Below are 25,403 nucleotides of genomic sequence, written 5' to 3'. Positions count from 1 at the left end.
TTTTGCACGGCTTTAAACAATCATGTTTGCTTGTGTGGCGAAACACTAACCTGAACATTAAGCAGACCTGCTCATCGTAGTGTAAGCAGCAGACTATTAAATGAAAGATTGTTCAGGCAGAAGTATTTAAACCTACATGACACACTCCAGTGCTATGAAAATGGAAATTGAAAAAAGGAATGGAAATAAAAAATGCGTGTGTGTTTTAAGGGGAGATGTTTACAAAAATCCAGGTTATATTGTAACGCAGGTCAAGATGCGCACAAAGAGGCTTTCATTTTGAGCAGTTATCTCCCTGTGTTTTACAAATGATCTGTGTGGAGGCATTGGAAATAAAATAAAAAAATCTATTTTTATGTGAAACAAATATGAGGGAAAAAAAGCAAGACATAGAAATGGGTAGATGTTGTGATCAATTCAAGTGAGAAAGATAAAAAAAAAATAATAAAAAAAGAGATAATCCCCCTGAACAGCTTTTTCTTTTAAAAACATTTGAGTCGCATACAGATTTGAACTCTCTCACAAAACAAAACGCAGTCACATCTTCTGAACATTCCTGTTTTATGTTTTAGCGAGTTGCTACATTTCCCCCTAAAACTGTAGAATTGCTGTGTTAGTTCAAATCCAACTTGAGCTAATTTACATTGTGCAGATGTAGGACTTGTAGCGCTAATACATGCTGACCACAGAAATCAATGTCTCATCTGGGCAGTACAGTAAATAATGCTTACACTGACTTCGCTTCCAATCAGGCCCCTTTTCCTCTGTGGTACGGCATTATCACCGTGGCTGTGCACACACGAACAAATAAAAATGTTCTAAACAGTATTGAACATGAGCTCATAATGCAGAGCTGGGTTAGGATATTAGCATTGGCATATTCAAGAGTCCTGTTTTATTTCCAGTGCTGTTTTTTTTTTTTTTTTTTTTTTTTTTTAGGGCTGCACCTCAGTGAATAACTAATGACTCTGCAGGTGCATCCCTGTTCTGATGTCTTCCTCTTGATGTTTTGTAGGGCGATGGGTTGCCTCTAACCAGAGGGTCTCGCGGGCCTAAGGTAGGAGGCACTGCAGTGGTGGCACGCCGCCAACACAACGTTCTACTGTATATTGTGCACTGTGTTAACGTTTACAGACAGACCTCTGATAATTATAGTAACTGTGTGTGTTTTCTTTCTTCACATTTGCCAGACATACAAACCGAAAAATCGTTTCTTACTATCCCATGGCGAAGAAGTAAAGTGCACAGGCACAATTGATAAAGACACACATTATCCTTAAAGTAAAATAAGAGTTCACACTGTATAATACATTTATACACTTAAACATATCTAAAGGGAGGTCAAGTGTGGGTCAATCTTTTTGTCATAACATCTCAGTTAGAGGAGCTCCCTTTTATTAAGTTGTAATTATATAAAAGTGGATATCGTTACCTTAGTTACCAAGTACGTTTGGCTGACTCTTCCATCATTACATTTAAAGGATGAGAACTGCACCGCAGTGTGTATCAATAAAACACAAGCAAGTTAAGGATGCACCTTCTTAAAATTGCCAAAAAAAAAAAAAAAGGCAGAAAAGAAGAAAAGACAGCCACTGAGCTGCATTTCCCAAATTAAATGTGAAAGTGCTGAGAACCGCTTCAGGTCCCACTGCTGCTTCAACAACTTGATCGTATTGGATTGCATTGCTTAGATCAGACCTCTTGTCTTTCTTAAATAAAGAAACGGGTGCAACGAAAATAGAAAGACCACCAGTTCATTGCAAGTCAGAATATCAGAGGAAATAAAAAAATTCTACTCACTGAAATATTTGTCATTTGTATCAGCCCATATACTTTTGTGTAATAAGGAAAGAAGAAAACAAAAGTTTCTTTTCTACTTGACACTGAGTGTAAGGTATATAAATGTGCAAATCTACAACTACAGAAAACACAAAATCAGATGTACTTGATATTGCAGGATCCCTGCACAAGCAAACATTTTATCCTCTTTCAAACGGTGCACAGTTCAAATACTAGAACAACCACCAAGAAAAATCTTGGCATCTGAAGCTTGCATGGCACTTTTTAGTACAGATAACTTGGTGTGCGTCTTTTGTTATCTTCCAGCCTGCTGAGATTGTTGACCGAAAGATATTTAAGGGTTTGCTTGCCTGCTCTTATTTTTTTCAAATCATCCAATTTCACATCAGGTCATTCTTTACACTTCTGTATCTTCCTTGATCATTGACACAATGAAGCAACCGCCAAACCATAATATTCCCACCCAGACATCATGACTGTCCCCCTCCTGAAAAGCTGTTTGCGGCTTGTTAAAGTGATCCCCAGACCGCTGTTACATCTCCCGACTGGGCACGACGGGTCAACTACATTAACATTCACATTAGTAGTGGATGGTTTGCGGGTGGTGTGAAATCATCCATCGTTAATGAGGAAAATATTAATTCCGTCCTCTGAAAATGGGAAAATAAGCTTCATTTTTCATTGGACGTGTTTAAAAATATCGGCCTGCGTTTCAGGCAGTTGCGAAAATACCACTTGGTGTTTGTGCTTCACACTGATTTATGCGTATAAGCAATTCAGATGACACAAGAGCTGATTCATACCTCAGCTACGTATCGAACATCTCTGTTTCACACAGTATTTGTCTATCCAGAGCACGTTACTCCAAAAGACCTCTTCTTACCTTTAAACTCTACTTGTTCTATAAGTAACTTTTTTCTGAACAACAAAGGCTTTCTCTTTGAACTTCTATATGCTCTAAATGCATTGACCTGCAGCCATGTGATTGGCCGATTAGCTATTTGTGTTAACGAGCAATTGCACAGGTGCCCCTAATAAAGTGTCAAGTGAGTGTAAGCTGGTACTGTTTCAGAGAGGATCATTCTATATGTTTAATCTTTCAGTGGAACATTTTTCACATTATGGTGTTGCTATGCTATGGTCCTATTTACCCCACATCATGGGGGGGGGGGGGGGGGGGGGGGGGGGGGCATCAGAGGCAAGATACACACACACTGTATGTATTTCATTTTAAAGCGTACATGAGATTTCAGGTTTTTCTGATGATATAACGCTCACGTCTCTGTGGTATTGTCTGCAAAAATAATGCTACATTTGAATATAAAGCACACATCCCATGCTGCGTTGCACACAAACGCAGACAGATAATGAACATGTGCGTGCCGTTTGCCTTCGCCACGGCTGCGTCTCTTAACTTTGAAATAACCAAAGGCGAAAGATAAAGGGGAATTGTGTTCCGGGTGAGTTTGAATACCTAATGATCTCGCGGTGCAGCATCTCCGTCTTCTCCCGGATCCACTGAATCACCACCGACTGCTCCCTTTTGTGTCTGTCAGGGTGAGCGAGGGGTCCCGGGACTGCCAGGAGACCACGGTGAAAAGGGCGAACCCGGGGAGAGTGTCATGGGCCCGCCTGTGAGTATGATGCCTTATTGATTGCTCGGTGTCTCCCACATTTATTATTTAGCAGCGATACCTTCAGACTGGCTGGTCAAGGTAAGCGCTCGTTAAACAGAGCTTCAGATGAAAGCACCGGCGGTGCTTGTATGCATCACTCCCGTCTCCGCGGCCAGTTTGAAGCTCGCAAATTTGACTGCGAGCGAGTCTGCGTTCGTTTTTGAAATGCAGCATTGTTGGAGACAGAGAATCGATAGAGCAAAAGGTGTCTAACACTTTTCCTTTATTGGATCCTGGGTGCTAGAGGGCAGATGGTGTTAACAAGATGTGTGATGTGTTCTTAGGGCCTCACGGGACCCCCGGGGAAACCAGGAATTGAGGTCTGTGGAAAAAATCGTCTCAATCCGCACAACACACAGACAACACGTTCAAGTTTATTTCTTGAGGTTTTCTGCAAATTGTCGCTGTGATTCACACTCTAGCAGTTAGTTGTGTTGTACAAAATAACACAACGATGCTGCGTTTGTCAGTTGTTGTTGTTCTTGTTGACTAAAGCACGATTGTTCAGATCTGTCCTGGTATTTTTCAGGGACCCCGTGGACCCCAAGGTTCCTCTGGCGTCCCTGGACCTCCAGGAAGAGAGGTGAGGGAGATCAGTGTGTTCTTGCACTCTTACTCGCTGCCTCACACATCTACAGATGAAAGATAGCTGGAAGCACAGTGTCAGCCACCCAGTGTGGATGAACAAGTGCAATGTATCACAGCTCCTGGACTCGGGTCCCCACCAACCGAGATGGGTGTGAAAGCAGCAATTTATAGCCGTGCATGTCTGCTTGATATTATAGCCAGGAGGGCTGTTAACTCCTTTCTTTGTCTCAATTAAAGGGCTCCCCTGGTAGGCCAGGCCCACCGGGGCCTGCTGGACCTCCAGGTGAACCAGTAAGTAAGAAAGTCTCATTTTTGCTTCCTGCTTTTCGGCGTAATTGATGAGCGCTGGGGAAAGCCGAGATCACCTCAGAGTTAAAGTCAGTGGAGCTCTAGTTGTGGGATAATTAGCATCTAGTTCTACTGTTCAGTAACAAATGGTGCAGTTTACAACAAATTGGCAGCTCCCCATTGTTAGCATCACATATTTCTCATCCCTTTGTGATTTTCAAATGAGCAACGTTTACCATAGTTGTCATAGCCGTAGTGCGACTGCCATATGGGTGCTGCTGCCGCTTCATCAAAAGCCTCCCGACTCTTTATATTCATGTGTCGTAAAGATGCATAAAACGCAATCATTTTTATATAAAAAATATATAAATATAAAAACATGAAAATAGGCGCTGGATTTACTTCACAGTGTTTTCCGCAGACAGCAATATTTTAAAGGCGTGAGGATCCTGTCTTCCAGCACCAAAGTTATTAAACAGCTTCCTGAAGCGTAGAAAAACAAAACTCAAAATGAAGCACGGAAAACTTCGTTAAAATTGCTCCTGGATAAACCACACATGTGAGGGTCACGTGCCCGGTGGTGTTTTGAGCAATTTACAAGATGCACCAAATGAGCAGCTACAACATGTTTCAAAATCAGGAATATAGTTGTTATCGTCTTTTTTCTTGTCTTTTTCCTGACAGACTGCTCTTCCGATTGTCGGAGACATGGGCGCCTTGCTTAAGGTATTTCATCTTAATAGTTAAGTTCCTTTCGCAGAGAATAATATACAAGACAGTACTGGGGTTAATATTTAAAATGATCAGTGTTTTTTGATGTTGAAACTGTTCTATAGTACTGGACGGATGGATGCTATTACTTCAATTACTGTAGAAAAAGGACCTTGAGTGCCTCCAACAGGGAGCCTGAGAGAAGTTTACCCAGAAAATAATAGCAAATTATCTCATAAGAAAACCCGGATAACTGACCACATGTCTGACAACATGCTAAGCAAAACCTTTCGTTAAAGTTAATGGAGCAGTTAAATATCATGGCAGCACAACGCGAATAAAGTGTAAAACCCCTTAATACAGAGAACACAGTGTAGATGCTGTAGATGTTTGTCTCATAACAGCCATCAGCACACAATGGAGCGACGATGTGTTTAAATGTTTCTACATCAAGTCGATTTTTAATCTTTGCAAATTTTAACCGGTGCAAAATGACGCTTACATGCGTTTCAATCAAACTGACGTGTAAAGAAAGTCTGCGGTATGTCCTGTAGATCTAAATCTGGCAGCACAACCGGTGATCTAACACTGTGATTTGTAGCGAGTGAGTTTGGCCGACCTCTGTGAGACCAGGTATAAAAAGAAAAATAATAATCAATTATCTGTACTGCAGGGCTGCAGTGGCAGGGGTGTACACATTCGCAAATGGATGAAATGAGGGATCGCAGCCACACAACCGCAATGCACAAGCGTCTCAGCAGAGAAGGTGTTTTGTGCGGTTCTCAGTTGGCGTTCAGTTCATCGTGCTTGTGTTCTCGTCTAAATCGGTGGTTTTCCAGAGCAGAACTCCAGACTGGAGCAGATGTTAATGGCTAAGTTGTAGCACTGCTTTCCAGTGCATTACTACTTCAAGGGCTGTTTAAATAGAATTACTTATCTTGATTTTTACTCACAACCCCTAATGATAAAGCCCTCTAACTCTTACAAAGGTCTGACCTCAAAATAACTGTACTCACAGCTTGCGCCCTTATTTCTTCAATGCGAAACCTCTTTCCTGCCTCTTTATCACACATAGATGCTGTTGCCTTTTATTTTTTGGGACAAACTCAAGAGGCTCAAGTGCTCAGGGGCTGTTTACCTTTTCTGACCAAATGCGAAAGGTTCTCTGTGCCTGCAAGGCCAAGCCTAATGTGAAGCTTTTCCAGCCTGTATCATTTGAGATGTCAGTATAATATATATATATATATATATATATATATGGAATCAAGTTTTTACTTGAGAAGCCTGTTAAAAACCCAAATTACAGATTTTCTCCTTTTTTCTCTGATTGAAGCCGACTCGTAACCTCGGTTCATGTTGTTACCAGCAGGACAGCACTTAGATAATTTAAGCCATTTCCAGTTTAATTCTTAACGCACGTCAGCTCCGACAAAAGAAATGCAATGCCTTGGCGGGATTAATCGCCGATAGATATAAGACAAATGTCAGTAGTCTTAAAATTTTCTGTCGCCCCTTCCTTCAGTGTCAGCTCATGTCACCCTTTAAGTGCTCTGTCAGATTCAGACACTGTTTACAGCTTTTGTCGGTGTTGCGTAGCGGCGCTCCAATTAGCGCTTCCGACTCCTTAATGACACCTGCAAAAAAAAAAACAAAAAAAACAACTCAGACGCTTGCTTTTTATTCATTCACAACATCAAGGGCAGCAGTCCTTTATATTTTGTCAGACATTTCCTGGCAGCCTTGAAAGATGCGTCGCCGAAACTTAATAATAATTCAGTCTCTGACTTAATTGTGCACGCGATGAACTACATACTTGTCTTCGCTGCCTCTTTCCAACTTCGTGCTCCTGCTTCTCTCCTGGAAGCCGCGTATCTGCACTAAATCAGCGACAATGATATTTAAATTTCTCCCCCCTAAATGTCACAGTCAATGAGTTTGACAAAGTTCACCGCTCACCTGGATGGGAGACACTCTGGGTGGTGCTCTTGGTGGGTTCGCGCTATTTCTGCTGGGCAGACATTTAGGGAACACTTAGAGTCAGTCGGGGTCTCGTCCTACACCCAGGGGACGAGACATAAAAAAAAAAGGGGGGGGGGGCGAAAATGCAGTGTTTCATCCCCGCTTGATGAAATCTTATCTGTGCAACCGCTCTTGCCTCGTCCGCGCTGGAAGAATGCCTGCAGTGTGTGCCAGACCAGAGTCCCAGGGCTGCCTGGGCAGAAAGGAGAGAAGGGGTCCCCCGGATCGCAAGGAGTTGAAGGCTTGGTGGGAGAAAAGGTAACTCGTTAGAGCGGCAGAAATGCTAATGAGAAATGTTTCTATGGCTGTAATTTACATCAAACTACACCCTGTTGAGCTTGCCTAATAAATATTTTAAGTGCATGTGTGATCGCGGGCTCTTTCATCGCACGCTTCTGTTCTAAACAGGGGGATCCAGGCGTGAGAGGTCCGACGGGTAACCCGGGGAAAGAAGGCCCAAAGGTAGGCGAGGGACCGTCAGTCATAAATAAACCCAGTAAATAAAAAAGCAAATTTAACGTAATTGTTGCTCCATGAATTATTCAGTCCCCCAGCACGGTGAGAATCTGTGAAATGAATAGCCTCCTTCTGTGATATTGTTTGCAGAAATGTGTGTTTAATCTAGTTTATAGAGATTTACACTGACAAATGGATTTCATAAATTTCCTTTTGGATTATCGCTGGGAGCCTAACCAGCTGTTGTACAACTCTTATTATTCTCACAAGGTGCTCAGTGCAGAAGTTGTTGCTATGGATACAGTCTTGTACCGCCATGATACAGGCCAGGCAATTTCAAGTCGTGTGCTGGGAGAGACATTTTGAAGTTTACGCCCGTCAGCCTTCGGTTTTCATGCTTTTTCATGTTTGGTGGAAAAACAGTCAGTGTGCTCTGCCTCACTGGTTCTGCCTTCCTGCAGGGAGTGAAGGGAGAGAGAGGGTTCCCGGGCCCCGCGGGAGATAAAGGTGATGAGGTGAGTGGGAAAGAGTGAAAAGGAAAAAAAAGAAAAAAAAACTTTAATCTAAACAAATGAATCCAGTAGTTATCTAAGCATCCAGGAGTCGCCGTGACATTGAGAAACAGGCTTTTCAAAAGAATGTAAATGCATTGTAATAGCGGCCTCGTCTTAAAGCCCGTCTACCCCGAGAGTCTGTTTTCAAAAGAAGCTATCAAAAGCTATCCACGGTGCCGCGTGTGCACTGTGTTCTGTCTTTTGCTCTCTAAGGAACTACTTTATAAAGAAAGCCGTCTCCTTCCGTGTGTATGTGTGTGTGTGTGTTCATTAAAAACCAGGAACTTTTCAGACAAGCCGAGGATCATTTCACAGGTCAGCTTTTAGCGCTGAACTGCAGCGGCAGGAGATTTTTTACTAACAGACGGACTTGTTTCCAGACATTATAGCCTCAATAAGTTTTAGTTTTATAAGTTTTACACCCCCAATCAAGTGGTTTTTATCTTCTCTGTGATAAAAGATATATGTGATGGGAGAGACGTGCGGTTCCATCTCTGAACTGGTCAGAGCAGTGAAGCTCAAGGTCTCGAAACACAGATCCACAGTAGATAAAGGACTGTTTAATGGCTACCTCATACACACATACACAGATAATGAAATACTGTATAAACAGATACACCGATTAGGCGTAACATCATGACCACCGCGTGACTCATTAGAGAGTGGACATGGGCCTTCTGAGGGTGTCCTGTGGTGTCTGGCAACAGGATGTTAAGGTTCCCCGCAGAACACTGAATCGTCACGAGATATGTTATTTACATATTCTGTCAGTGGTCATAATGTTATGTCTGATCAATTTGATTTGTTTTATTGCAATAACGGGGATAGAATTATTGCACATGGCAGCTAACTATGTTGTTTACTTCACCTGTCAGGGGTTTTAATGTTGTGGCTTATTGGTGTATCTCCAAGGAACATGCTTTGCATCCATTTTCTGGTGTTTATAGTGCTGACCAGACACTTGTGACTGGCTTTTGGCTTGACGCACATAAACAACAACCTTGAACAAAGTCGTTTTTGTCGCTTCAAACCGTTAACTGAGTGGAGCTGTTCAGCCGTTCCTCGACTCCCACTCCCGGTCTTGCATCTCAAGTGGCCAACAGTGAGCAACGTGCAGAACACTTTCTAAGTCATATTTTACAGTGTAGCTCATTGCTGTCTGCACAATTACTTCATCTGTGATTGTAGACAAAAGCAGCCTCAACACCATTAAAGCGACACATTCATTCTCGTGATGAATCTGCTCAATGTGAAGGGAGCGGCGCGGTGTGTGGAGCGGCGTGGCCAGATGTCCCCGTCACCTCCTCTCTCCACCACTGCCGCAGATGGAGACACTTAATGATGTTTTAGTTTGCGCACAAGGGAGCACATGTCTAATACTGTGCTGTGCTTGGTCTTCGCGCCGAAGTCAATCTCTCATTACAGACATTTGCACTTATGCATGTGTAAATTTGTTCCACATTTCTCCTTTTGCATTGTGTTCCTGAGTGTGTTACTGCGCGCACCCAGAACTGCAAAAGTATGTAAATGAAACGATGCTGAGAAAACGTAATGAATAACTTTGTCTTTTCCAGGGGCCTATGGGAATACCTGGACTTCCTGGTGTGACTGGTCGCACGGGGGCCCCGGTAAGCTGCCCTTCAACTCGTCTGGAGCTTTGCGTTCAGAATTTCATTGTAAAAATCGATTTTCTGATTGCAGGGAATCATGGGTAGACCCGGTCCAATGGGCCAAACAGGACCTAAAGGAGACAAAGTAAGGAGCCTTATTATATAATACACAGTGGATAGACACTATATGAATAGTATTCAGACATGCTGAGGTGAACTCCATTACTCGACTCTCTTTTTTTTTTCCTTTCCCCACAAATGTTTTTGTAATTCCAGTTCCTATAACAAAGATGACAAAGATTAAGATTATTTTAAATATAATAAGTCATATCTGAGTTGTTATTTATTATTTCCAAATGTATGAACGTGTAGGAAAGCCGATCTCTTCAAAGAATCTGTTCTTATTTCACGCTGCTGGCAAATGAGTTCCCATATCACTGGATTACATTAGCATGGAGCTGGACCCGATAAACATTTCCATTTTCAGAGACATGTTTAAGAATTCCTCTGCTTTGTGTTTGGCAGGGAAACGAAGGCCCTCCGGGAAGACCAGGGCTCCCTGGGCCTCCGGTAAGTCCCTCGAGCCTCAACAAGAGCCAGCTGTTGATAATACGTCTCTGAAACCTGCAGTGGGGTCGTAGGTTCTACATCACCTCTTCGAATATGGGTTTTTTTTTTTTTTTTTTCCTTCAGTCCGTTCAAACATTCATCACCTGCTCTTCAGTGCTCTTCTCAGTCTGGTGGTATTTGTTCCAACAAGAAAAACAAAACTGACAAACAAGTGCAAATATGATGAAATTGTCGCGACCCGCTCGCTGGCATTGAATCATGTTCCGTCCCTTTAAAAGGCGAGTGAGTAAGCACCTCCAAAGGCAAATCTATAATTCATCAGCCGTCCCCTTGAACCCGCATTGCCCCCACGACACACACACACACACACACACACACACACACCTCACACCCACTCGCCCTGGTCCCATAAACTGCACGAAGGAGGACAAGGGATGGCTCAGTGGCCTGAAAAGGGCACGGGCACTCGCCTGCTTCTAAATGAGAACCTTGACTCCTTCTTCTTTTACAATAGCTGCCCTCTACCAATCTGTCACGGGGGAAAAACATTCTTTTATGCTCCTATTCTGCCCAAGGAGTCTACATTACCTCACCCTCGTACCCAAATCTTTTTTGATCGCCGTGCTCCTTTGTGTTTCTGAGACTCGTTTTCTGAATTACGCCCCGGCTCAAGTGCTATTAAGTCCGCTGTTTCTCGAATTTTCTGTTCTTTTTGCGCTTCTCACTCTCTCGCACCCTCCCTGTGTAATCACCAAATGAGCTATTGATCTTCCTCATGTAGCTTTTAAGGGCTTAACAGTGCATGAGCGCTGCGGTCCTACTGTACGGTTTTCTCTCGAAGAGCTGGCTCTCGGTGCCTAAAGCTCACACAAGCGGCGAGGAAGGTCTCTCTGAGAGAGGATGTCTGATTTACAGTTGTCTGTCTTTTAGGGTGTACCCTCTGTGGAGGGCAATGGGATGAGCAGTCTGTACAAGCTGCAGGTAAGGGCTTTTCAAACGGCTTTAACTGAGTGCTAATGTCCGAACGCTTGGGTTGTCTTATCGTGCCGGCCGTAAAGAATCTGGCCTTGTTGTTAACATGTGTTTCGACCCGAATTGTACAACATGGAGTCACAACATAAAAAAAATATATATCTTTCAGAGTGGTGGAGCTCTTTTAGGACCCCCTGGAGCGCCCGGTGCTCCGGTAAGTATAATCATCCTCATGCCTGGAGCAAACCTTTTACAGTGCACTGCAGTGCTGTTGCTGTCTGTGCTGCAGAACTTGGTGGAGCTTAAAAACAAATAATTTGACCAGCCCTCCAGTTATCTCAGCTTAGGGGAGGCTCTTACATAACAGTCAGTCACGCTCGCGGAGGGAGGGTGGTTCGGGAAGGCCGAGAGGCTTCTCGAGTCTCAAACAGGCGCTTCTGATCCACCTCTGGATGCGCAACATCATTGATATTCAAAATGGACTCAGAAGTCAAGCCGCTCTGCGCAGAGCCAGACCGAAGTGACCCGCTTTGCTTATCAGACTCCCCCTGCTCCCTCTCCTCCTCCTTATCAGACAGTTTATAATCTTGTCCAGTCCTGGGAGACATTCAGTCACAGGCCCTGCAGGGATCCATCCACCAGCAGGAGCACTTAAGATGGTGACAAAAAGTAGACACTCTGCTGTCCCCGGTGCACAATGCACATGAACCATAGCTAAATCCTGAGGATGTTTCTCCCTGCGCTGCATCTATCACAGCCAGGCCATGCAGCTCCTGGGGAGCAATCAATAAAAGAGCGTCTTCATCAGTGTTAAGAGGGACAGGGGGCCCAATTTATCAATAATTCCTTGTTTTTTAATGGGGGCGAAAACACTTTAGTGTAATTTTAAATAAGAACAGTCAGTGCGTGTAAAGCCCATAAGATGCCCACACTGGATTATCATGATCGCCTTAAACTTGCCCGAGACACAGTTACGACTGGAATGATTTACAGACAGAACGTTGGAGCAAAGACTGACAGTAATAAATGTTATAAATTTTAATGGCAATAACACACACACCACAATAGCCACATGTCACTTCAGAGTATATTGAGGATTTTTATGATCGCTCTTGTCACATTCATGGAGCTAATCTGTCCTTTTTTTCCTCTCTCTCTTTTTCTGATTCAGGGCCCCAAAGGAGATGAAGGAGAAGCGGTGAGTTAAAAGTTTTCATTTCGTAATATATTTTTTTTGCGCCGCTCGCACAAACAGTTGCTTTCTTTCATTATCTCTGTGGTTTTTCGACTGTACAACGGTACACCCTCAGGCCTGGGGCGCTGAACCACTCTCTGTAGAGCTCCAGCACATAACGAAGAAATTATCACGTCTCCGGCAAATTCTACCTCGTCGGTGGGAAACCTCTCATTTCGAGTTCCGTGCCCCCTCCCCGCCCTCCCCCCGAAATACAGACGCCTGAGAAGAAAAAAAGAAAAAAATCCACTCAGACACAGAAACAACTTGACATTTCTGCCATCAACTTAAATTCTTTATTCTCTTGGGGCCAATTGCGTTTTTTATTGTTTGGTTGCACGGTAATTTCTCACCAGGATGTTAATTTGACATTTTAATAAATTGTGCGAGCGGCTCCGGTGCCGCGGCGGAATTGCCCCAATCCGTCTCGCAGCTGATCCTCCGGCTGGCCCGCTCTCCCCTTAGCCGCGGCAGCTTATTCATGACAATCTACATGTGTGACAATTACCTGGGCGATCCGTCTATGTCAGCTCCGCGTGCCCCTGTGTTCTGTGTAATGGCATTTCTCCATGGCAGCTTGAGCAAGAAGAGGTAGATAGAGGCCATCACTTGCCTGAGCACTGAGAATGGGGGTCTATTTTTAGTGCAGACGCCAGGTCCGATTGTCAAATGGGGCTTGTTTTCTAATGGATCTGTGGTCTACCAGGCGTGACAGCGTGTGTCGTGGGTCATTTGAAGCATTGTCCTCTTGGGATTACCTTCACATTGACACACAAAGTTGCATCAATACCAAGAACATCAAAGGGAGAAATGGAAATGTGAATTCCTGGCTCCTGCGGAATTTAATTTACTCATACGTTTGATCTATATCTGCTAGTTTACGCTCGATGACAGCGTAATAATGATACCTGTTACACTCCAAGAGCCCATCGCCGCCATGTCTTTCAGGAGCGTGTAAAAATATCTCAACGAAAAAATAGCATCTTTTCTGTTTCTTCTAGGAATCTTAAGTTTATATCAGTTGTGACTTTGATATCTTGACGCTGAACAGGTGGATTGTTTTTTTTATTCCTCACAGGGTGAACCCGGGGCCATGGGGCTACCTGGGCTGGAAGGGCTACCCGGTGCAAAGGTAAGCAACAACTATCAGAGAAATGTAAACCTGCACAGCATTTTCTCAGTGCTAAACCACCATTAAACTCCAAATAAAATCATTTCTTTCGAAAATAAGAAATCGATGGGAGAAAGTTGTCCAGTGCGGAGATGTAAACACATTCTGGATACGCTCTTTTAAGTTGTGAAGAATGAACGAATGAATGAAATGAATGAATTTCTGAGGCTTAGATGAACAGAAAGCCAGAAAAAAACATGTATAAGTGAGCAGTCTGCACAACGAGCTGCTACTCTCTACCGCCTTAATTTTCCTTAACTGACCTGAGCTACCCCGCGTGCAACTTTTCACAACTCCCCGCATCTAAGTCTGTGTGGGAAAAAAGTTTCAGCTGATTGACAGTGTGCGGCTGTGTGTCATGTGACAAGCTGGGTGGGGGTGGAATATTTTTTTTTTCAGTTTCTGTGAGAGTAATTTATCCTTTTCAGGAAATACTGTCAAAGGTTTGACATTTATAAAGCGTTTCGCTGATGGAGTATTCTTACTTCTCACGTTGAGGTGGTTTGTAATAACTCTATATTTGTGGTTCTTCTTAGTGGAAAATTGTGGTGTTTTTAACATTTTCTGCATTGTATTCGTTCCAACGGCGAGGAGCATTCATTATACCCAGGTTTAGGCAGCCACTGATATCACTATCTGTGTGTCTGCTTGACGTGACAGTGATTTATGGTATCCGCTCGGTATTGCCTGTGTCATCTGCCTGATCCTGATATGTGTTGTGTTTCCAGGGCGATGTTGGTTTGCCTGGTCCACCTGGGATGCAAGGCCCTCCCGTGAGTCAAAGTTTTGTTATTTTTTTTTTTCCCTTTCCATTAATATACTTCTATCATACTTCTTCTAGATCAATCATGTGTGTGCTGCAGGCAGGGAAGTCAATGATGCTTTGTTAAGTACACACAATAACAGCTGTCAAATATTAGCCCAATAAAGCTGCATGTCTTCGATTAGGAGACCTGTGTTTGGTTTATATTCAGTGTTACAGGTATACCTTCAGTGCGTTGACTGGTTATATATTATAAATGGAAGCCGTGTTGGTTCTGTAGATATGACACTATTGAGGACCTGTCAAACTCTCTCTCTTGTCTTCCCGTGCTGCGTGATTGACAGGGGAAACCCGGCGCTCGTGGAGAGCCAGGGATCCCAGGAGAGCCGGTGAGCCGCAGCCTCTAACTGTCTTTGAACTGTCAATCCGCGCGTCATTCTTTTGTCACGGCAGACTGACACATCGGCCGTCTCTGTTCTCTTGACAGGGTGAGAGGGGGCCACTCGGAGAGACAGGATTCCCCGGGCCCGAGGGACCTCAAGGTGTTCCTGTAAGGATGCTACACGAAATCTGTCTTCTTGCCTTTACAGTCGCAGCGAGATGTTGCCAGTGCACCTTCCAGTAATGTCCAAACTAGACACGGGGCTGGGAATAACACGCTGCTACGCTGCATTACCAAGTGCATGGTTGTTTTACCATAGTGAGCGAGGGCAAAAAAAAAAAAAAGAAGAAGAACATGATTCAAGGACAATATGGATAAAATACGTATGTTAGCGACCACTTGTCCTGCAGATGATTACATTCTTCTACGTAATTACCATCGGAGAAGGTTTCTTTAATTTTCCCTCCAAGCGCACAATAGAGCAGTGTTCGCACAGCAATCAGGATCATTATCCCTTGCTTGAGATATCTCATTAACTGTGGAGATTACTAGGGGTGCAACAGTGCTGATCCAATCGAAGGTGGGAGCTGATACAGAATGTCTTTGTTTGTGTTTCACTCCTTGAGCAGGGCAGACCAGGAAAAGATGGAACCCCTGGATACAAGGTGAGTCGTGTGAGCGTTTTGCAAATCCCCTTATAGAAAGTGCTTTACATCAGCCCCGGCCGCAGAAAGATGGCACAGCAGATTTTTATCCCCCCTCAAGCAACAGCATGCTGACTGCATTAAACCTATTTGCATATTTGAGATGATAATGATAAAAAACTAAATGGAATCCTGCAGATTTAAGGCTTTGTTGACTTTTAGTCTTTTTACCCTAATTATACAGTTAATGCTTTCAGGCAGTGATAAAATGTTTGTAATAGAGGGCAGTAGACACTTTGGATTAAATATGCATTTTCTTGCCTGATGAACCTGCGAAAATTGAAATAAATACTGCAACAAAGTCTGCGTTTAGGTGATTGATCTAATGCATTACACACTATTTACTACATAATCGCACAGAATGGCCTCGCAGGATGCAGAGCAGACCTGCGTGAATAGCCATTCTCAACACATTATACTGTCTAATGCCCAAACTGGACTATGATTATTACTGTTTTTCTTTGATTTACAGTTTTTTTTTTAACCTTACACCTTAATGACAGCCCCAACTCTTTATTGTTTTTTTTCTTTTTTCTTATTATTAGTTAATATGCTTCCACCAGCATTACACAGAGCCTTTTTTCCACACAGGCTTTCTGGTGGTGCAACAGTGCCATCTAGCAGGCGGCTACGCCCTCCCACTCTAGACTCCTCGCACACTGCTGTTGGGGTTTAATGTAATGCTCAGGGAAGCACATTTCAGTGGGCAAGATGATAGATTTAAGCCTCCCATCAGGCAGTGGGGAATACAGAGCAGCGCAGATTAAAGCAGGCAGGGGAGAACGGCATCACAAAGCGATGCTCGCTTTAAAACCACATCATGCCAGATTGTCTTTTGCATGGCTCCTGTAATCCAGCAGGAAATTGATACAAAGATGCTCCCAGAGGTATCGCTCAGAGCGGAGCAAAGAGAGGCAATGAGGAGTGACAGGGAGGGATAGGAAGACACAAGATGTTGTGACATGCAGCCAAAGACAGGTACTTTTTTTTTCTCCCAGCTCCCGCGTACAGTAGAGACAGCTGGTGGGAAAGCAGGCGCTTGTCAAACAAAACTGGAGTGATGCAGAGGAGCCGTGACATTGCAGAAGGTGAAACACTTAGCAGGGAGATATTATACAAGCTTAGTAAGAAGTAATCAGCACGCACAGGTATCTAAAATAAAGTCTGCGTTTCTCAAAGTCAAGTGTTCAGAAATAAATCCCGGTTGCTCACAGCTTTTCTTCAGAGTCCTGCCCAAATATTTTAGTAAACACAGTGCGATGCGATATTGAAGTGTGCGTCCCCCTGAACGTAATTCATGTGCGAGTGAAATATTTCTGGGTCAGAATATTTTCCTTTCCTTGCCATTCTGTCTTTCACAGTGTTCTCCAACTGCAAATACGTAAAAAATATATATATTTTTTTTCTGCTTTATTTCTAAGGGAGCCACAGGTAGAGCGGGCGACCGAGGATCCAAAGGAGAACGTGTGAGTAGCGCCGGCCGCGCCCGCTCAAAGAGAAGCCGTCTCCGCGACGCAAAACTATAATGCGAAAAAGAAAAAAAGTGTAATGAATAGTAATGAACGTCTTCACTTCGGCACAAATGTGACTAATCCCCACAAGCACATAAGCACTAGATAAAAGCATTTAACGCTCTGTGCAGCTTCCTATTTTATTTGCAAGGGCTCCGTCGCACTTCTGCGGTAATCTATTGAAAACGCTAGTAATAGAATGAAGAAATGAAGCTTTTAGTTTTCTGGTTGGTAACAGAGCCCTGGGACAGTCGACTGGCTGGACACATTAGGACAAATGGAACCTTGTTCGTAGTCTTTGAAGGCCTGAAATATTAATGCATATAGTGACAAGGATGCAGCTCACGGGAGGAGCCGGGAAAGGTGGCTTTAACTGTTACGCTGTGTGTAGCGTTTGGTCTCTCTGTACAGCTGAGATATATCTTCTTCACTGCAGGGCGATCCAGGGATTCCAGGAGAAAGAGGTGTTCAGGGTGAGAGGGGGCGCATGGGAGATCCCGGCCCGGTTGGACCCATCGGACCCCAGGGTCAAAAAGGCGACCCTGGCCCTCCTGGACACTTGGACAACGTAAACCTCCTGGTGAGCTGTAAATCTGCAGATGCCTCAGAGTGAACTAAGACTATACTTCCAGATAATTAAAATGTTAATGATCCAACTTGCCTCCCCAGCTTGTGTAACTAGCGCACTTCTCGCTCCCTGCATGAAAAAAAAAAAAAAGAAATCGGTGTAGCTAGCAGCTTTCTGCATGAAACATCAAACAAGGTAGTGCAGTGGAGCTCGCTGTTCTTTCTGCTCGACGCTTCCCACTCCTGATCATCTAGGCGCAACAGAAGGTCAGAGGGAGAGGGAGAGAGACGGAAAGAGAAAGAGAGACGGATATGTGGGCGTGCCTGGAGCTCTGCGGAGAACTGAAAACACCTCCATCTGTCACAGGCATTTTACACTAACTGTATGCAGCCACAACCGTTATATAACATTCGCGGAGATGAAAAACGCTCTCTGAATGCAGAGATCCGTGGTCCAAGGCCGCTAGTGTTTGCCATTGTTAGTGGTGCAGCTCTCGAAAGCTCTAACAACGCAGCTGAGAAAAACTTGGACGGCGTACACGCGACGTATGCAAGGGCTATTCTCTCTACAATGCCTTGACGTTTATTCAGAAGCATAACCAGCTGAATATAAAAGCCACACTTTTCCTTTCAGGCACACTGCAGCGTAATTGGACGTAAACACCAAGAAATCACTTTATCGAGTTCTAATGTTAAATGTAATATTCCCCGAATGAATCTTTTCTACTCCAAGCTGATGTTTCGGAGCAGATGTTCTACTAAACTGCGATGCAATGTAGATGGGATAGATGGAAAAATGGATTTACAAAGTGACAGTGTCTCCCTGTTCTTTTTAACATCATAACCATCGCCTTCTCTTCATCTCCTCTGTTTCTGTTGTCTCTTAATTGCGTTTTCCGTCTCTCTTCTGGGTGTTAAAATGCTCCAGTGAACCGCTGTGTGTTCTCTCCACGCACAGGGCGACCACGGCTTCACGGAGGAGCTCCGGACGTTTATCCGGAATGAAGTGCTGAGGATTTTCGAAGGTACGAATTGTCCCGAATTCGGTTTGCGCGTTTTATTGGTCCATCGTCGCGTTTTTCTCCACAGCGTTACCTCTAAGCACTCCCAGTGTGATCCCTTTTCTCTTGCCGTGTAGAGAAACTATCGAGCTCTTCCACGCTGCAGAAGACTCCTGCAGGCATCTTAGCTTCACAGATCCAAGGGCCTCCAGGGCGTCCTGGCAACGACGGATTACCAGGCCCACCTGGAGAGCCCGGACCTCCCGGTCCTCAAGGTAGGTGCTCACGCTGGCAGGCTGAACTGGTAGATGTCAACAGCACCTCAGAAAAATAACCTCTACAGTTAAAATATGAATAAGGACTGACGTTCTCAGTATTGCATCACTCAAAACTGTTAGCGTTACACTATTAACCATTTGCGTTGTGAATGTAAATGTACCAAAAACCACATCATATGCTTCACTGGTGCCTTCAGTGTACCATGAAATCCAGAAAGCACACTGTATACTGTTGATGTAACCTTCCACTTTTTAAACAGGGGAAGGCTAGTACAGTGAAACACAGGCTCTAGATTGACGCCTCATGTCAAGAACTCAAACAAAGTGCTTTCTGTTCTATGAAATATTGGAGATTGGTTGGATTGGGGTCAGGCCTGCACTTCCCTTTTGTGCGGATTCATGGGTATTTCTCTCTTGCATAGACCCATATATCAATGCAGACTGAGGGGCGGGAAGCAGAGGAAAGGCCAGGAGTGCGGTGCACAGCGGCTCTCTGGGAAATATGAAGACAAACGAAGAATTGGCTGTGAATAAGAGAAAGTGTTATCAATGTGGACAGGAAAGAGCCCCGGTATTGATACCTCACTTCGGGAAAGAGAGGCTCTGTAATGCAAAAGGAGCGTAGTCAGGAAAGAGGGTGGACGTTCTTTATCAAGCTAATACAACTTTCTGACTGCTCATACAACACTAATAGTTTGCTGGTCAGGTTCTGCTCCGCAGACTTGCTTAGATTTGTATTGTGTCTGCAGCAGAACTGTGGCGTCTTAACTTTTGAAGAGGAGGAGTGTTTTGTGTGTCGGTGCGGATCGAAGCACCACTGCATCGGCCTTTCTCTTTTTTGAGCTTTGTATCTACCTCACATAATCCAAGACCACTTACATTTTAACCCCATAAAAGGCTGCCTTCATCCATTCACAAATAATGTAGATAAAGTAGGCGACTACTCGACTATAAATGTCTGTGCCGTGCTAATGCCGCCGGCATTACACAAGTCTCGGTTTTCGTTTTGCTTGTTTGATATTTTTTTATGCTTCAAATGAGTGTTTTATAGGTGATTCTTAATGCAGCTTTGCAATAAATATTTATTGAAAAATAAAGAGGAACGCCATTTCCCTTGACAAATCAAATATTCAACAACTTCTTAATTTTTTTTTTTTTTTTTTTTTTTTTTTTTTCCTCTTTGTTGACTTGTGCCTCCACTCAGCTGCTGTGAGAGTTTGGGGTAATACTTCCTCATTATTTCTCGTCATCCTCCGCTGGAGTCTGTGCTCCTGTGGAATGCCCAATTTGACTCCTTCTCCAGTATGCCAAAATGAATTGTTTATGGAGAAAAATAACCCCTCTGTTGAATTCGCACTCTTTTTTTTTCCCCTCTCTATTCTTTTCTCACGGTTCGATTTCACATGGGTGAAAGTCTCAAGCTGTTAAGAGAATGCCCATAAGGACTCACACAGCGCAGCTTCCTCCTTCCTTTTATTTCCTCCTTTGTTGTAACTAATTTCTCATTCTGCTCATCTTTCACTTTTGCCACTGAAGTTTCTCTCTGATGTAAGCCACTGTGTTTAAGTGTATATTTCATAAATACTCCATTTTTGTTGTTTTGACCTTCATTTTTTTTTATTTTGTATCTTTGCCGTACTCTTGTGTGTTTCTTATTACTGACTCCTGTTGTCTTTTGCTATCAGACTGTAAACTCTGTTCTAGAGCTGCTCTGCTTTTTCCTGTGCGATGTGCAAATGTCAGTAAATATCCCAGAATATTTATGGAGCAGCTGCTCAAAGTGAGGTGTTTTTTTTTCCTAATTATTATTTTGTAAGGCATAGCACGAAGCTGATGCTCTTAATAATGTTTAGTATACGGTGTACAACAGGTGCATGATTGCAAACCCATCAATCAAGCATGAGAAACCACATTTTGGCAAGATTATTTTTTCTTTTAATGTACTTTGTCCATTAGTGCCCCCAGAAACTATTTGCTTTCAACCAGTTTGGCATTTTCGATTTATCAGTCTGCACAAATCCAGCTTATTGCCCTGTGTGCTAGTCAGTATTTTTTTTTATATATATTTATTTTTTTTGCTTAAGGTACAGTGCACTTTTCTCCATGGAACGTCTCCTCTCTGAATGAATGCCCCAGGCACTGTGAGTGTTGGAAGAAGTCTCATTATTGTGGCAATGTGTGGATTGCCCGTCTCCCTCTCTGAGATTCAGTTTTGGAGCATTCATAAGCCTTTCTTTTTGAGATTTTCTCTGACATGTAAGCATCGAAGCGTTTCCCCTTTGGGCCAGGCGGTGCAATGCTTGATACTCCTGTCAATGTTTCTGATGCACTCCATGCAACCGCTGGTTGTGAGACTCCATTACTTTAAGTGCCTCGTGGGGAATTTTTTTTTCTTTCTTTTTTTTTTTTTTTTTTTTTTGTAGCCGCTCACTTGGCGCGCTGCTGTTTTGACTCGCGGGCTTTGCATGTGAATGAAAAGGCCTCTGATAATACAATAATACAACCGTTAATACAACTGTGTGCATTAGTGTTATAAGCAACAAACCGCCTGTTATAACTAGAAGTATGGTGTAAGTGCTTTCATTTTCCTTCACATATATATATATATATATACACACATATATATATACCCATCAGTCTTTTTGACAGACTAAGCATGCGCTTGTGTTCATCACTGCTTGTTTTATTCATTTATTTATTTATTTTGAGGTAATCATGCGACAGCCAGACTCCATCAGAGAAAAAAAAAACTGAGCGCAATTTTAGCAGCCGAGCCTAGCTGTCGTGAACAGTGTGTGTTGTCCACACAATCAACCTTTCTCTTCTCTAAAGACCACCTTCTGATTACGATGCCGAATGCCTTTCGTGACCCGCAAGTCTGGCCTCTGGCGAATAAAGCCTCTTCACTCTGGAAAGCTTCGAAGCGCTTGCGGCCCCCGTTGTTGACAGATAGCTACAAAAGTCCAGGACGCCTCCTGCTCCGAACGCTAACGTACAGATGGCTTGTGTGATGATTTCTGTTTTGACAGGGTGTCAGTACATCTTTTATTATTCAAAGGTTTAGGACAGGAACTGGGAATCCAGAGTAGTCTGTGGCTACATCGCTCCGCCAAAGCCGCTTTTCTCAAAATAAGTGCAGACCTGATGCCTGACGCTGTTGCTGTGCTGGTGGTATTTGAAGCTGTTCCGTGTGTGTGTCCCTGGACGCACAAAGGTTGCACAAGTGTGTCCTCTTCTTTGACACCTCTTGGATTTTAACATGTTGTGGCATTTGTACTCGTCGTACTAACTGTACTACACACTCTGTGAGCACAGCTCTACTTCAGCTTTTGCGGTATTGGTGCTCAGAAAGTGTGTTGTGTGTGTGTGTGTGTGTTTGTGTCCTTTAGGATACAGGGGTCAGAAAGGAGAACGAGGCCAGCTCGGACTGGGGTTGCCGGGAGATCCAGGACCCGTAGGGCCCCCAGGTAAGGTCACCACATAGCAGGCGTTCTCGCTTCAACACTGGATTTGATGTAATGTGTTTTGAAGCAATTTTACTTTTAAGTCAAATACAAGTTGAGCAAAGAAAGAAAATAACGGTTTCAGTAATTTCAAAGATTTATTGAAAGCCATTCTTTCTTAACGAACTGCATATTCATAAAGTGAAATCAACACCTGTATGATCCTATTTGTGCCCTGACATTTCACTGTAAAACGCCTTAAAAAGCACCCTTGGCTCTGATTGGTCAGCTCCAGTGGCCTTAGCAGGCACCGCCCATATGTGTTGAAGTCAGCAGCGACAAAGGGGCTTGAAAGTCCAAGAAAGTTTTTAATTGGTCACAAAATGAGCACACGCCCCTGAGTGCAGGATCAGTCATCAGTGGGTTTTAATGGTTTTTAGAGTAGTTACAAATACCATTAAGAGTACTTACAAAGAAAAATATTTATGTCACATTACTAGGATGAATAGTAGATGTTTAGAGTGAAACAAAAATAACACTTCTATTTTGTTTCCAACCATAGAAGGCAGTTACATCCAATATAATGTACCTGCCCATTACCAAATTGTTATGCCCTCTATCTGCAACAATGGGTTTGTCAAAAACTTCTGAGATTTATTCATTCTAAGAACAAACTGTTCCGCTGTCAATAACCACCCACTAACCATCGGCAGCAGACCAGTAAAGTCGAAGGAACTTCATTGTTTGTGCCTATATACAATATGCAATAAGACCAACTGTGGCAATTGAGATGCTTTAATTATGCCACATTTGTCACAAAAACGACCAGACGCCGACACTGACAGCCGTTCCTCCTCCACATCCGCCACCATTCATCAGGCTTTCTTTCCCGTCCGCCGGAACGAAGGAGGAGCGCTCGGCTTGTGTTGTGTCTGAAATTCTATGTGAGGCCTGATTTGATATATAGAGATAAACACAGCTCCCAGGCCTCATTATATGGGGCCCCAACAGAGAACAGAATTCTGCTGTGACAGAATACGGTATCTGCTTCATAAAGAAAGGAAAAAAGAAAAAAAAACCCACTTGGTGTTGTCCAGATCAAAAGAACACAACTCAGTATGTCAGCATGAAGTAAAGAATAACTCCCCGCATCCCGATGGAAATGAGAAGTGGGATTACCACACCGGCTTCCAACATGTCACAGTTACAGTTTATCACCGAAGCTGAAGTCACACGTCCTATCTAAGTATGTGCATAATGCATGTGCGGGGCCAAAGATAACTTGGCTGCAGCTCCTCTGTAGAGGATAAATCACTAACTGTTGAAAGACATCATCTCTAGAGGTGCACAGTTGTGGGGAACACCTGCGACTAAGCTGGAGGGGGTTAGTCTGGAGGTGTAGTCGTGTCTTGGAGGGAACTGGGAAGCGCTCGAACAAACCGCTGTGAATGTGCTGGCCCGCTGCTCTGGTTTTCCCCTCCGCACTTAGATTTACAAGTCCCTGCACGGGACGAGCTTATTTTTACCTCTACCAAAATTTCCACCACTTGGCCGTCACAATGAACGATAAGCTGATATTCTTGGCGTGGAACAGGTTCCCCCATTGGACTCGATGTGTGAGTCACGCGCAGAAGAATCGCGCAATTCCGTTTCATCAGTTTTAACGTGGAGTAAAAGTCCTCGTTGCAGGCTAACGTCAATGTTGACGGCTGTGGGGACGAGTCGTTTATGTGAAAGTGGCCACAAAGTCCATTAGCCTCTTTGTACCCTGATGTGCTCTGACTGTAATTAGGCCAGAAGGTGCCGCTGCTAAGGCATGGCTGCCTGTAGTGCATTAGCGCTGTGCTGTAGCTAATTAGCAGAGTTACCTAACAGCAGCCACTTAAACGCCCGGTCTGAACACGTGGATTTAACAAACAAAACACTTTTCATGATTGCTACTTTGTGCACCTCTCTCCGCCGCAAACCGCGGACAGCTTCAGTGCGTGCAGTTAGGGAGCAGATGGATGTGGCTGTGATGGAAAGGGTAAGTTATGTTTTCACAGGGAGGTACGGACGATAGAGGAGGCAGAGGTCCCTCGAGCTACGACTGATGTAATGGACACTTCTGTGTGCAGGACTGCAGTGGAGTTTTTCTCTTTTTATTTTTTTTTACTTTATTTATTTTTATTTTTTACGGACTTTTCCAGATCCATTTGAGAGAAGGGTGTTATATCTCAATCAATCAATTTTTATTTACAAAGCCCTTTAAAGACACAGACATAAGGACAGATGAAACGAGATTAAAATCGTAAAACAATAAAAACAAAGAGAACCAGCATCTATCTGGTCGTTATATCTTCGTGTTGTGTTTGTAGCGTGAACAGTATATGAGATATAATGATATATATGACCACGGAGCCGCGTGGAGCGCTTTGCCACTTCAGCAAGCTGTTGCTAAGTAACGTGAGGTACTAATGTCTCATCTGGCACGCTGACCCTACCCAGCTTTCTCTCTCCTTCGTTCTTGTTACAGTGAAATTGAAGAATTCATTCATTGTGAATTGTAAACGAGTGATCCTTTGGTTTGAATGCTTAATCATTTACAGTATATAATGATCTGTGAACGTTCACTGTCCTTCACGGGCTTTGTGAATACAAAAAATTAGAAAGAAGAACGAGAGCTGCAAACAGTTATTTTCAGTTTGATTGGTCCGTCATTTATTCTTTTCGTTGAATTGTTCAGTTCAGAAATGGAAAAAATATGCACTGTACATATTTTGACAGCCCAGGTGATTCTATTTAGGGCGACTACACACAGAAAAGCAGCGCATCCTCACAGTTTGAGAAGTGGCAAACATCCAAAATATCGTATTAAATGAATTCATCAGCTACGTGGATCTTTTGCTTATCTTATGCTTCCTGAAATACTGATGAGGAGTTTTCAGTCAGCGTTGTACCCTCGGATTTCTACATAAGAAGGAGTAAGTTCTGCAGGCGAGCTTTCTGGTTCCTGTTTGTGGCCTGAGTGGCGTTGACCAATTACCTCTGAGCAGGATTTGGCTGCATGCAGGTAAATAGTCGCCCCTGTCACATTCTGTCGACAAGCAAGTAAACACTGGAATT

At 43.5% G+C, this 25,403-nt stretch overlaps 1 protein-coding gene across 8 annotated transcripts in view; it reads left to right on the top strand.

Annotated features, from left to right (window-relative positions):
• The window catches only part of LOC125018827 (collagen alpha-1(XIX) chain), a 109,146-nt gene that overhangs the window by 79,089 nt on the left and 4,654 nt on the right, over positions 1 to 25,403 (top strand). For 7 of the 8 annotated variants that reach the window (XM_047603211.1, XM_047603215.1, XM_047603213.1 and 4 more), the window contains 25 exons: positions 1,016 to 1,057; positions 3,357 to 3,434; positions 3,761 to 3,796; positions 4,006 to 4,059; positions 4,302 to 4,355; positions 5,037 to 5,078; positions 7,236 to 7,340; positions 7,491 to 7,544; positions 8,000 to 8,053; positions 9,667 to 9,720; positions 9,794 to 9,847; positions 10,228 to 10,272; positions 11,203 to 11,253; positions 11,414 to 11,458; positions 12,416 to 12,442; positions 13,557 to 13,610; positions 14,378 to 14,422; positions 14,757 to 14,801; positions 14,900 to 14,962; positions 15,424 to 15,459; positions 16,920 to 16,964; positions 17,446 to 17,589; positions 18,535 to 18,601; positions 18,715 to 18,852; positions 22,245 to 22,322. In XM_047603211.1, coding sequence (XP_047459167.1) covers positions 1,016 to 1,057; positions 3,357 to 3,434; positions 3,761 to 3,796; positions 4,006 to 4,059; positions 4,302 to 4,355; positions 5,037 to 5,078; positions 7,236 to 7,340; positions 7,491 to 7,544; positions 8,000 to 8,053; positions 9,667 to 9,720; positions 9,794 to 9,847; positions 10,228 to 10,272; positions 11,203 to 11,253; positions 11,414 to 11,458; positions 12,416 to 12,442; positions 13,557 to 13,610; positions 14,378 to 14,422; positions 14,757 to 14,801; positions 14,900 to 14,962; positions 15,424 to 15,459; positions 16,920 to 16,964; positions 17,446 to 17,589; positions 18,535 to 18,601; positions 18,715 to 18,852; positions 22,245 to 22,322 — 1,510 coding nt within the window. Of the gene's footprint in view, positions 1 to 1,015; positions 1,058 to 3,356; positions 3,435 to 3,760; positions 3,797 to 4,005; positions 4,060 to 4,301; positions 4,356 to 5,036; positions 5,079 to 7,235; positions 7,341 to 7,490; positions 7,545 to 7,999; positions 8,054 to 9,666; positions 9,721 to 9,793; positions 9,848 to 10,227; positions 10,273 to 11,202; positions 11,254 to 11,413; positions 11,459 to 12,415; positions 12,443 to 13,556; positions 13,611 to 14,377; positions 14,423 to 14,756; positions 14,802 to 14,899; positions 14,963 to 15,423; positions 15,460 to 16,919; positions 16,965 to 17,445; positions 17,590 to 18,534; positions 18,602 to 18,714; positions 18,853 to 19,277; positions 20,617 to 22,244; positions 22,323 to 25,403 lie in introns of those variants that run through there. The other variant, XM_047603216.1, reaches the window with a different exon arrangement.

The sequence above is a fragment of the Mugil cephalus genome, chromosome 13 (assembly GCF_022458985.1).
Source record: "Mugil cephalus isolate CIBA_MC_2020 chromosome 13, CIBA_Mcephalus_1.1, whole genome shotgun sequence".
Lineage (NCBI taxonomy): Eukaryota > Metazoa > Chordata > Actinopteri > Mugiliformes > Mugilidae > Mugil > Mugil cephalus.
This window is presented reverse-complemented; position numbering and strand designations above follow the sequence as displayed.